This window comes from Phlebotomus papatasi, chromosome 3 (genome assembly GCF_024763615.1).
Source record: "Phlebotomus papatasi isolate M1 chromosome 3, Ppap_2.1, whole genome shotgun sequence".
In the NCBI taxonomy this organism is placed as follows: Eukaryota; Metazoa; Arthropoda; class Insecta; order Diptera; family Psychodidae; genus Phlebotomus; species Phlebotomus papatasi.
In genome coordinates this window covers 10,735,181-10,748,773 of record NC_077224.1, presented here as the reverse complement: position 1 = coordinate 10,748,773, position 13,593 = coordinate 10,735,181, and the positions used below count along the sequence as shown (strand labels likewise).

General features: G+C 33.0%; 1 protein-coding gene across 2 annotated transcripts in view; it reads left to right on the top strand.

Annotated features, from left to right (window-relative positions):
- Nucleotides 1-13,593, top strand: part of LOC129806674 (monocarboxylate transporter 2) — a 224,835-nt gene that overhangs the window by 188,009 nt on the left and 23,233 nt on the right. For both annotated transcript variants that reach the window (XM_055855443.1, XM_055855442.1), the window contains exons 6-9: nt 124-297; nt 9,111-9,270; nt 9,509-9,650; nt 9,797-9,937. In XM_055855443.1, coding sequence (XP_055711418.1) covers nt 124-297; nt 9,111-9,270; nt 9,509-9,650; nt 9,797-9,937 — 617 coding nt within the window. The remainder of the gene's footprint in view (nt 1-123; nt 298-9,110; nt 9,271-9,508; nt 9,651-9,796; nt 9,938-13,593) is intronic.

Genomic DNA, 13,593 nt, shown 5'->3' with positions numbered 1-13,593 from the left:
TAAACAAAAACAGTCATTAAGGCTGTGGAGGCGCCGGGTACAAATGAGGTGGAGTTGATTGAATGAAGCACTTGAGAATATGGTGGGAAAATTTCTTATGATTTTCCTCTCTATCTCTTTTAGGGTGGCTTGGAGCTGCCAGCTGGTCCGTTTCGATGCTGTCTGCCACTATAGTTGTAGCACTGTGTCGTCGAAAATCCACCCGTTTGACTGCGGTCCTTGGAGGATTAGTCCTTGCCCTGGGAATTCTCTTCACGTCCTTTGCCACGCAGCTCCACCAAGTTGCCTTCAGTTACGGTGAGTAACCTCAAGGGACAGAGATTTAAATCCAGCCTTCTATTCTAGATCTTGAAATTGTCTATTATTAATTTCCATATTTATTCCCATTTTGGGAATAGCACTTGGTATAACAGGTTGAAGGACTGAAAAATTAAAGAAATATTTTGCAAAATTATGAAACATTATAAGTATGAATTTTAGGGTAAAATTCAATACCAAAATGGTATTGAAATACGACCTTATAATGTTAATAGGGCATATTTAGTCCCACAATTTGAGTGACAGAATTAAGCAAAAAATGAATCTGAACTAATCTGAATATATCCGAAAAAATCATACTATACTCTAGTGAATTAATCCCATAAATATTTAAAATTAAATCCCGAAATATTATTAAATATTTTAACCATGTGGGATTGAAACCTCATCAATCCCACGTTCAGATTAAAACAATTGCAAAACAAGATAAGCTACGGTGAATTTTTATTCTAAAAATCAATCGCAATGTTACAAAATTTATTTTAAAATGAATCCCAAAATGTTATGAAATTATATTAAATAACAGGAATATTTAATAATTGGAATAGAGGCCTGTTAATTCCACAATGTTACTGAATAAATCTCATAATGAAATAGTTCTTTTCAAAATATTTTCGAAATCAATTCAAATTCTATAAACATGTGTCCCAAAATGTTTTAAAAACAATCCGAAAACCGAAAATGTTCTTAAATTCTATCACTTCAATCCATTCGAGCCTTATCAATCCCACAATTCTCATAAAATCTATTGAATCCCATAATGAGACAGCCGTATTCGTAATATTTTCAAAAAAAAAAATTTTACAAAATTAATCCCAAAATGTTTAAAAATCAATTCCAAAATGTTATTAAATTCCATTACTAGATGTAACTACAGCTTTCTCAATCCCACAATTGGGATTGAAGCAACTTCAAAATTAGATAGCCCTATATGAAATATTTTCAAAAAATCATAATTCTTTATAACAAATCCTGAAATTTTAATGAATACAATCCCAAAATGTTACAGAATTCAGTCACAGCATGCGAATAGTGTCTTCTCAATCCCACAATTGGGACTGAATGAATCTCTAAATAATGTATAATCTCAAAAAAATTCCAAAAATCAATATTAAATCTGTATAATGAATCCTAGTACACTATAAAATCAATCCCAAAATGTTATTGAATTCAATCACCGTATGCAGTTAGAGGCTTCTCAATCCCACAACTGAAATTGAACCATTTTCAAAATGTGGTAACTCTATACCAAATATTTCATAAAATGAATCGTAATTCTATATAATGAATCCCAAAATGTTATAAATCAATCCCAAAATGTTACTGAATTCAGTCACAACATGGTATAAATTCCTCCTCAATGCCACAATGAATTTAAAAAAAAATTAAAAGAGATATCCCTATGCGAAATATTTTCGAAAATCAATCGTAATTCTATAAAATGATTCCCAAAATATTGTAAAATTAGACGCAAAATATTATTGTACTTAGTCACCACATGTAATTAGAATTCTCTCAATCCCACAATTGGGATTGAATCAATCGCTAAATAATAGCTGTCTCATTGAATTCTTTTTGAAAAGAAATGAATACCAAAGCTTTAGATTAGATCTCATGCAATTCCACAAACGATAAAGAAATCTTTTATTTTAAAATGTATTTATTGCAGGGGCATGACATTTCCTATGTTTCCCATATGTTTCTAGCACGCCGAAAAACTTTTGGATTTATAATCTGTTTCCTGTCAGTGAAAAATGAATTAGCAAATAATAGTAATACAAAATAAAAACCAATTTAATATAGAATAGGCAACCGAAAACCCCAAATTGGCAACCTACGTAGTTTTGGAGATATCTCGTGAAATGTGTACGAAATCAGGGAAAAATTTACACTAAAATCGGTCGCATTTTTCAGAGCTATTCATTGCATATTTTTGTTTGAGTCACAATACAATTTCGATATCTTAAACTTAACTGACATGGAGATAACAAAAGTTTTCGTCAACTTTCATCAAATTTTAAAAATATTTTGAAAGAAACTTTCAATATTTTAATAAACGACTCGACAATTTGGCAGGGCACGTAAATTACAAATATGAGGCTTCTTTACTCAAGGGAGAAATTCTGCTCGTACAATTTTTGGTACAATTCACGATTCACTTTTTGAGAAATTTGCAGAGTGTGAAGGAATAATTTATCCCTCACCCCATGGAATTTTCACAGAAAAACAATCTCTCCATCAGTCAACTTTTCTTTTGGTTTATGTCGAGTGGAACGTGTGTGGGAAATAAATGTGCGTGAGACAATTTCACAAATTGTGATTAAATTGGAATCTGAAATGAATTAAAATGGGAAAACAAATTAAAATCCACAATATTTTCAAGGGGAATCCTCATACCACTCTAATGCTTCCTATACTTTTTCCTTGGAGACACGAATGAGAAAACAAGTTTGTTGGAAAATTCATTTGACAGTAGAAGTAGAATTCGTAAAAAAAATATAATTATGACATACACCATGACTGAGAGTAAAGATACAGGATGGAATAGCCTAATTCACAACCTGATCCATATGGAAATTTCTTTTATTAAAACTTCATAATATGAAGAGAACTAATTTTCAGAATTAGAAATCCATTTTTCATGACAGATCGTACCGAATTTATACGATTTCAGGGAAACATCATAATGTTTGCTCACCGTTCTCGCTTACAGTGGATGTAAAAATCAAACGGTTAAAGATAGCGATTTCTAAGACGAATATAACGTCAGTTTTTCGATTTTTGATTTTTCAAAAACATTTACGATTTTTCAGTTTTCAATATAAAATTATTATCAAAACTTTAAATATACTTCAATTTTTTAAACAATTCCTTTTTACGGTTTTTCAAAATAAAAGATTAAAAAAAAATATTCTTAAGAACTGGCTAGAAAGTTAATAAGCGATTAGAGTAATTTTATGATTTTTTAGAACCGATGCAGGTCAAAATCCTGAAAACCGAAATACCGAACGCCAGAATCCTAGAAATCCACAATCACAAAAGAGACAAACTACAGAGCACCAAAATTCCGGTCGAGTTGAAATTCAAAATAGCCAAAACCTGAAGGGGTCAATATCTCAAAAAACAAAATCCCCGAAGTCAAAATTCCGAAAACCAAAATTTCGAAAGGCAAATTCGTGAAATCCAAAATCTCGAAATCCAAAATTCCAAAAGCCAAAATTCCGAAATCCCAAAAGCCAAAATCCCGAAATTCAAAATCCCGAAATCCAAGATCTCATAAGCCAAAATCCCAAAAGTTAAAATCCCGAATTCCAAAGCCCGAAAGCCCAAAATGCAAAGTCCAAAATCTCGAAAGTCAAAATCCTGAATGGAACGAAACTATACGGAGGATAATGAGCAGAAGATTTCCCGTAAAGACAAAACATTTCCTTTGCCATCAGCTACCACAGATGCAATCGTGATCGTAATTTTGACATTTTTAAAAATTCGGGATTTCGGTTTCCGGACTTTTGGCTTATCAGGATTTTAGTTTTCGGAATTTTGACTTCTAGGATTTTGGCCCATTAGGGATTCTATCTTTTCGGGATTTTGACCTATTTGGGATTTTGGGTAATAATGAAATTCGATTCGTTCGGGAATTATCTCTCGGAATTTCGGTCTTTCCGGGATTTTGACTGGAACTTCTTTAGAACATTCTGAAATAGTATACTATTCATAGTTTATTATAATTCGATAATGAAATGTTACGTTATTATTTTAAATCTGAAGTCTAATGATTTACTCCTGAGCATGCAAGTTTTGAAGTTGTTTGTGCATTGTTTCAAATCGATTCTGAACCGATTAATATAGTAAAACAATGAGACGAAAGAATTCCACAAATGCCAGGCCCTATCTAACCCGCCAATATAACATATTTAGGAAATTTATTCAAAAACTAAAAATTATCAAAACTGATGTTACAAGTACGAGCAAACCGCATAGCTGAAAGGCCTTGCTTTAACTGTTTAGAATGGGGTAAAGTGGTACAAGTTGGACAATGGTACAAGTTGGACAGGTAGGTTTTCTTGATAAATTTAGTACTTCATTTTTATTTGTATATTTTTAATGCTTTAGTTTTATAATTTGGTTCCTTGTGCTTAAAAACAAATTTTGTACTGTATTTATCAAGAAAAAGGCCATGTCCAACTTGTACCGGCGAATTGTCCAACTTGTAACACTATGTCCAACTTGTATCACTTTACCCTATATTACATTTCTAAAATAATTTTAAAAAAAAACATTAAAATCGGCCTTGATAGACTTTGTAGAATAATCCCCGAAAATGGTTGAAGTCAAGATGATAAAGTATCCTAAAATCGTTCAATCAAAGAACGTGCTTCACTCCTTTCACTTTTAAGTTCGAGCAATAAGTTAGAAATGTATCAAGTTGAAATATGAAAAAGCTCTTTTCTCTTGTAGCTCTTAATTGTTCTAGGTCGTGTCACATCAAGTCAAGCTTAAGATTCTTGAGACATTTCAACACTTTTCTTGTTTCATTTTAATTCGAAATAATGTTTCACTTCAATTGCAATTGCATTAACTCGTCTCCACATCTAAAGAAAAGCTTACAATCTAAACTTTTCTATCTGGAAAATAATATTTTCCCATGGCTTCCACTAACATCACGTGTATGCTATGTTTCAATTTATTAAATTAACTTGCAATTCTATTGAAAATAAACAAAACATCTCTACAGGAATCTAAAAAGATCTAAAACAAGACTAGAAAACATATTACCACCTAAATTTATTAGTTCCAAGACAGTAATTTGCAGAAAATTTAAATTTAAGTTAAAGAACTTGAACGTAATTAAAATTCCACACCCTAATTACAACATCCAAAACAGAAAAGGAGAAAATTATCGTTTTAATAACTTAGCAGCAATAACTTTTAATAGCAATTACTTTCATCATTTTTTTGGAGTTTCCCAGAAAGTTTCAGACAGATTGAATTTCATAAAGTATTTCATTTAACCCCATTCTTTTGACTGCAGAAAAAGTTTTATGCTTTACTCTTTAATAAGCAAGCCACAGCCGACACAACATGTTAAATATTTTATAAAGTAATTAAAAAAGTTTCTCCTGCTCTTTTCAGAATATTCAATAGTGTACAAAAATGTTTATCATTCAATTTTGTTCCACTAATGATTTCAGAACTAATATAACATTTTTTTGGAGTTTTTTGTTAGTCTGTAGTTGTTTAACTACATTTTTTTAATATTTTGCTATAAAAAGAAGAAATACTCAAATATCCTGATGAGGGTAAAATTTTAAATTAATTAACAGAATTAGAACATTATATTAGCTTTTAATATTTACATTCGTAAACAAAGAGATGGCAACGCGTCCCAGCTTTGCGAAATGCTCGAACTCACAATTTGGAGCTTCCCAATTATCTTTTCATCTTGAATTATCTTTTTATTATTTTGATCGAGAAAAATGAATCAATTACGATTATTTGGCCAATTAGAAAGAATTGATAAGAAAAAAGTTCAGATCTCTCAAAAAAAATCCAAATTTAACTAAATTGGTTAAGAAATGAACCCTCCAAAGTGACTGACCTTTGACCTTCAATATCTCAAAGTGGCCAATTTTCCGGTCATAGTTTGAATGAAATGTTCACCTGGATTACTTGAAAAAAGCTTGGGCCAATTTTGAGAAAGAAAAACCAAAAAACATTGTTTGGAGTGGAATAGGGGAAAAATTAAAAAAAGACCGTTCGAAATAATGTCCATTTAAGGGGGGTCATTAGAGACCGGAAGTCGATATCCCTTACCGTTTGACCTCTAGCTCGGGAAGAAACTTAAGGTCAAGTAAGGGCAGAATCACATTGACAGTAAAATGCTCGCCGTAGCCCACTGTATTTCGTTAATTTACGCATTTTCATTACAATTCTTACGCAAATTCTCAATTACCGTGTTACTTTATCTCATACTCGGTGGCACTAGATGAAAATAATATAAGAAAATTGAAGAAATAAAACGAAAATTCCATAAACAGCGAGTAAATTAACTGTATGAGAAATTAATCGTACAGTTTTTTTGCTCACTGTTTATCGCATTTTCGTTTTATTTTTTTCAATTTTCTTAAATTATTTTAACCTTGTGCTACCGAGTATGAGACAAGGTAACACGGTAATCGATAAGTTGCGTAAGAATTGCAATGGAAATGAGTAAATTAACGAAATACGGTGAGCATTTTACTGTCAATGTGATTCTGCCTTAAAACAAAAATTCTGAAAAAAAAAATTATGCAGTTATCGGTACTTATCCGATTCATTGATAAAGACGAATGCAGCCGGATTCAAAATTTCAAGACCTTTCTAAAAAATCTTAATTTAACCAAATCGGTTAAAAAATGAGCCCTCCAAAGTGATTGAACCCGGGGTACTTATAAATTTTTTCTGGAAATTCAGTGAATTTATAGGGGTATTTTCTCAGAGAACCCGGGAAACCCATACATTTTTTCAGATAACATAGGAAACTTATATATTAATATTTTCAAAGAACCCTGGGAACCCACATATAATTTCGAGGAACCAGGAACTCGAACCACTCTGATTGCTTATGAGTTACCCCTTGTTATAATACATAATGGTCCCAAATGGAGGCTTATGTGCAGCGGTTCCGCAGAGAATCGCCTCCGCCATACTGTAATCTAATCTATCCCTTGATATCAGGGAAAATTTCTGGGAAAATTTTGGCTCAGAATTGACCACTAAGGGCAAATGATGAAGTACATTTTGAAAAATCACTAGAATTGGTTGCTATTTAGGATTTCATTACCTTTGATAACTAGGCTAAATCTCTGGTTTTAAGCCTGTGCTAGACGGGTTTCAAACTGGGAATTACTCTTTGTTCCTGAAAATCTTGAAATCCTTAATAACAACCACTTTTAGTGTACTTTCAAAATATAGTAGCAGATCTATTACCCATAAAACCTATCTGTTCTTAAAGGCCACTACACATTGTGAGTAATTTTCATCAAAAATTTGCGTTTTTGACAAAATTTTGACGTTTCCACTTAGGATAACGTTTGGTATTTCGGGACACTTTTTAGCACTTTTAAGTTTCAAATAGCTTAACGACTTCTCAAATTATTTTTTTCTTTATTGATACAAATATTTATGTTCCTTATGCTATCCAGAATAAGATTCTGATCGAAAAATATTGAAAAATGCATTTTTTTTATTGAAAATATCAAAAAATGTATAGAAGTAAGTAAGAGTGGTACATTTCGAAACAGTTGGGTATTTCGGGACATACAAAAGTCGCTATTATGCAAATAAATTTCACCGAGTCTGATTATTTACCTTTAAGCAGAAGTTCTAAACTTCACTCTTTCATAAAAATTTTGTTTAAATTTCACATTTAAAGTGACTTAGATCGAAAAGAAAACTGCACTATTTGTGTTGACATCTGTAAAATTGACCACACTGAAGGTTTTTGGAAAAAGTGGAATGTGACACTCAGAATTCACGCGTATTTCACGCTTTACGTTAAATAAAATTTCAGAAGTTTTAAGTTTATCTTATACGTAAAGAGCTTAATATTTCATAAAGAACTTAAAAATAATTAGAAATCAAATATTTATAGGATTTTTGATGTGTCCAGAAATACCCATATTATGTCCCGGAATGCACCTTGTCGAGAAATATCACACGTTGCCCTACAGCAATGCGAACGATTTTCCTTAAAAAAAAACAATTTTTGACGAAAATTGCTCCCAATGTACAAAGGCCCTAAGGGCTTCGACAGACTTGAGGATTAGCCGAGAGACGGCTTAGCGTAATTATATTAGAAATAACGGTTAAAGTGCATTTCCATAATTTTCCACTAAGCCGTCTCTCGGCTTAAGTCGTAACTGTGTCTAGGGCATAAGTCAAAATTACTCACAGGTCTGCTAAAGCATTAAGCTTGTATAGATAAGTTCTACCAGATTTTAAAGCTAAATTGACCGATATTTACACATATTCAAAACAAATTCATCTACTTAAACATTCATATCTCTAAAACAAAATTAAAATGTTTTTTTTTACAATTAAAGTATATAGTATATTGGAAGAATTTTTCCTTGTGTTCAATGGATTTATTAACTAGATGGGGAATCCGAAAATCTATAGGAAGCTAAACACATTCAGAAAAAACGCATTAAATTTTCTAGAGTGTTCTGCTCAGTCTTCAACTCTTCATAACTCTTAAAGAACCTTGATGGATTTTCCCTAAATAATCTCCACTGCTTGACGATTTCTCTAATGGACTAAGTAGTAGGGCCTTCACTCTCCGTATCCATGTATAAAAAGAAATAATAGCAGATTTTTAAAACTACTTGTCACAAGACCTTATTCTTTTATAGGCTATAATGCTGCAGTATTATTCTTACCATCTCTTACCTTAATTTTCAAAAAAAGAGAAAAAAGAATTACAATAATTTGTTGAAAAAATTTCTCAAATCCTAAGATATGTTTTGGTTTTTCCTGTTCTCAAATATTATCCAATTTCTCATGTAGTATATCTCAGACTAAACCAACAACAGCAGGGTTTTATTTTTGACGAAATTTCTCTAGTCATATCAATCCTTTCGAGTGTATATACGTAATTTATCAATCTCATCCCTACTTATTACAACAAATCCTGAAATAAGAAAGAAATTTGTATAAAGAAAAAAATCTACACATAAAGCTTTTTCAACCATTTATTAAACCCTGCCTTTTTCTCAACCCTCCAAAAAAAAAAACCCCACCACATGGAGCAGGAATTGTCGTTGGTGCTGGAGCTTCAATGGTGCGAGAGTCTGCAGCCGTGATGCTGGGCCTGTACTTCAAGCGACGTAGGCAATTTGTAGAAATGGTAACGTTATCAGGCGAAGGGATAGGTGTAGCATTATTTTCGGTGATCCTGAAGGAAGGTGTAGGGTGAGTACCTCCAGCTTTTGCCCTCTTTTCATTGCCATCTTCTCCGTATCTCATCCATTTCTCTCTATAATATTAACATTCTCAGTGTGTGGCTACTGCCATGCATGCGAATGGCTGAGATTCTGGGGGAGTAATTAAATTAAATTTAATGCACAATTTCTACTGCTGGCGTGATTAAGTTTTATGTAAATGCCCATGTTTTTCCACGCGCCCCCAATTTTTTTTTCTTGTTTTGCAGAAAGATGGGATGGCGCTTAGGCCTTCAGGCCGTGACGGGATTTGTGGCGTTGAGCTTCTTCATGGGTCTCCTCTATCGACCAGCTTCGCTGTACCATCCACAGCGCAGAGCCATTCTCCATCTCAAGAACCAAAGGAAGAAGGTACATTAAAAAAAAATCTGCGAAAAACATCGCCGAATATTAATTGACTATACTAAGACAGAGAAAACTAATTTCACATTTTCTTTATACCCTTCCCATTGCCTCTCCCATTCCTAATGGGTCAAACTGCACCCTCTGACCCTAAGGTCAAAGAAAAGAAAACCCACATTCGTACACCAAAACCACCCTTCCTCGATTTTACCCCATGCAAATCATCCACCGTCCGGATTCTCATAATTTCAGCATCCGTTGCCGCTCTTGGAATTTATACACCCATCTTCTACATGGCAAGTATACATACATTATATTTATGAAGGTTTCTAAAGAAATCCCATTTTAAGACTAAATTTCCATAAGTATCAATAAAACATCATACTGTAAAAGAGGCAATATCATACAATTCACTTCTTTCTCAAAAACCTTCCCGAAATGAATATAAAATTGATTCAAAATTATGGCTCAGTCTAATCAAGATAATTGCTTGAGAAATTTATTTAAAATTTAATATTGTTCTAAATTTTTGAGAACTAAAAATTGAGAACAGTTATCAACGTCACACATCGTGAACAAACAAAGTCAAAAAGAAAACAGACGTTTACGTTTTTGACAGATTGCTGTTGAAATATAAAAATAACTGTCATTATAAGAATTAAAATTAAAAACTCAACTCAAATTCATTTTTGCGATATATCAGATGGTTTCGATTAGTTTCATAAAACATTGTTCAAAAATCCCTAAGAAGTAAAATAGGTAGGGGAAGTTTTGAGGCTTCGCATTCCGCTTTAAACATTTCATATTTCTCCGATATACTTTTATGAATCTGAGGGCAAATTATTAAAATCGCACTCGTACCCGTCAGCTCTTTGGCCGAGAGAAATCCACTCGCACACCTCGCAAAATGTCCTGTTTAGTACTCGGTACAAAACTTACGGTGAAAACGGGCTGTTCAATGGTTACTTGAAAAGTGTGCAAAGGTTTAAAATTGACGGTACAAATCATCAATAAATTTTAGTAGGGGAAAGCGCCCTACCAGACGACTGAAGCTTCGCACAATTCATTTTTTCAATGTGCTTTAAATTAATATAACCCATTATAATATTATATTTTAATAGCTAGTCCAATGCCTCAAATTGCCAGAAAAGAGCCATGGGGCAAATTCATTAAGAACATAGGAGAAAAATTGAGTTGTCCGAAGCTTGAGCCGTCTGAAGGTAGTGTGTTTTCCAATATTGGTCTAGAGTAGATAAATGTAACTTAGGATTGGATTATTAAAGATAAATGACTTATTAGGCTCTAAAAAAACAATGAAATTGCTCGCCATTTGGGATTTTGAGCCCTTCGGAAACTGGTCTATTGCCAGCTTCAGACTGGAGATTTAGCCCAGTTCCCGAAGGTCTCAAAAATTTTAATAACAAGCAATTTTATTGATTTTTCAAAATCTAATGAAACATTTACCCTTAATATTCAATGCTAAACAACAATTTCCTAAAAAATCATACTTGATGAGAAATTACAGGAGTTAAGCCATATGGCTAAGCCGTAGGTCTGAACCCCCTTTAAGCCTCTTGTCTGAAAACCGCTTTAATTCTTGTAGTCACAGTGACGGAACCGAAAGCGCTATAAGCACTTTATAACAATTTTGATTTTATAATGCATTGCTTTGAAAATTGTACAGGACAATATAGAGAAGAAAATGTTTCTTGGGTTAGTTCTAACTTCATATAAAATAAGTAAATAAATCAATGGGTATCAATAAACCTTTTCCCTTTAATTCATGCATTTTATTGTTATGTTTATATTCAAAAAAAATTTAACATTTAAGAACGTTAATCTTAAATTAATTTGTAAGTAATCTTATGGCGCTGGCATTTCCTTTTCAATTTAATGAAATTCAATCGATTGAAATTTTACCTCTCACTCTTTCAAACTGAAGTCAGATATAGTTGTCTCTTTCTGCCAAATGAAATTTAAAATTGAAATTGAAATTTCAATTTCCATTTGAAAGAAAAGAGACAGCTATATCTGATTTCAGTTTGAAAGAGTAAGAGGTAAAATTTCAATCGATTGAATTTCATTAAATTGAAAAGGTGTGCCAGCGCCATTAGGTCTAACAAGCTATCAAACACAAGTATAAAGGTCATCGAATTTAAATTTATTCAATAAACCATGACTAAAACCAACAATTTATATAGTGTAACTAGGTAAGAAAGTTATTTTTCACTCAGAAATTAAATCGAAAATTTAAATAAAGGAAAATATTATCAAAATCGATACAACGTCAAACTATTCATGCACATACATACTTTAGCTTCGAATACTTCATATTTTTCCCATATTCCTTTGGTGGATATGACCAATTTTTTCTAAAAATGTGTAACTTAAGACTAGTTATTAAAATATTTTGCCATTATTTGCAAACATTGAGAACAGTTCTCAGCGCCACTCGTGGAAGACAACTATGCTCTCATGCGGAAAAGGAACTTGTCAGTGTCAATTTAGGTTCCTTACTTACTTAAGTGATGCTACGTCCCATTGAGGGAAAAGGCCTCTTGCATCACCCATCGTCATTCTCCGCGAATCTAAGCGATAACCCTCCAGTGCCTCAACACTCCAAGTCGTTTAATATAAAGGGATAGCCGACGGTGGTGTAACTGAGCTAGGTTTTTCAGGACAATCTGTCCTTCCGGTGAGCGTCGGAATTTGTTGGTCAAATCTTATGAATCACCACACAATTTCACCAGAGCTTTCGACACTTATCGTGTCTTCCTCAGTGGTCCTTGGTTGGTCTTTTCGTTAGGATTTTTGTCACTAATTCCTTTACTTTCTTATGCAACACTTTTGAATTTGGCAGGACTAACAATTTTCTTCTTTCTTTTTTACACAGCGAAGTACCAGTCCGTTAGCTGTGTAAAAAAGAAATTGTTAGCTTGATTGTTAGTGAGCTCCTTACCAAATTCAAACCTGATGCATAAGAAAGCAAAGGAATTAGTGACAAAAATCCTAACGAAAATACCAACCAAGGACCACTGAGGAAGACATGATAAGTGTCAAAAGCTCTGGTGAATTTGTGTGTTTGATTCATAGGATTTGATCAACAAATTCCGACGCTCACCGAAAGGACAGATTGTCCTGAAAAACCTAACCAAGTCATTTAAGGACCTCATCCACTATTTCTTGCCATCTCTTTCGAGAGTGTCCTCCAGAACGAACTTCTTCCGGCTTCGCATTCAATAGCTTCTTGGACATTCTATCATCTGACATCTCTGACATTCGGTGCACATATGACCGAGTCAGCTCAGTTGTTTCGGACTGTCCGCAGAGTTGCCCCAATTCGTGGCTCATTCTTGTACGAAATTCCCCCATAGAAACATCCAAGGCATATCCAAATATCTCAGAGAATTCGTCTCTAACGTAAAGTTTGAGAACTATAAAATTGAGAACAGTCCTCGGGGCCGCTCGCAAAAGACATCTGTGTCCTTATCCGAAAAAAAAACGTTGTCAGTGTCAATTTGTTTGTATTCATTTGGCAGCTTTGGCAGCTTCCCATTATTAACCTTAGGTTTATTGCATTCTTTTGTTGGCTAGATCTCTGAGTGTTTCATAAAATTTCATAAAATTAAATATCTAATTCCATGTGGATAATGCTTTAAGTTTAAAGTGAATTTGAATTAATTTTGCATTACTTACTGACCGAATTAAGCGGTTATGAAATTAAGTATTTTTAAATAAATGTCCAATAAAATTATTCTTCAAAAATAAACATGTCAAAAATATAAAATCATGAATGACTAAAATTGCTTACCTTCCCCTAAACCCCCTAAGGAAATACAAACACAAAAAGCCATTATCCCAACTTCATGAATGAATTTTCCATCTTCCCACGCATGAAAATTTGAGTAATATTTCAGTCAATGAACTCAAATTCATACCAAAAGCTTCTCTT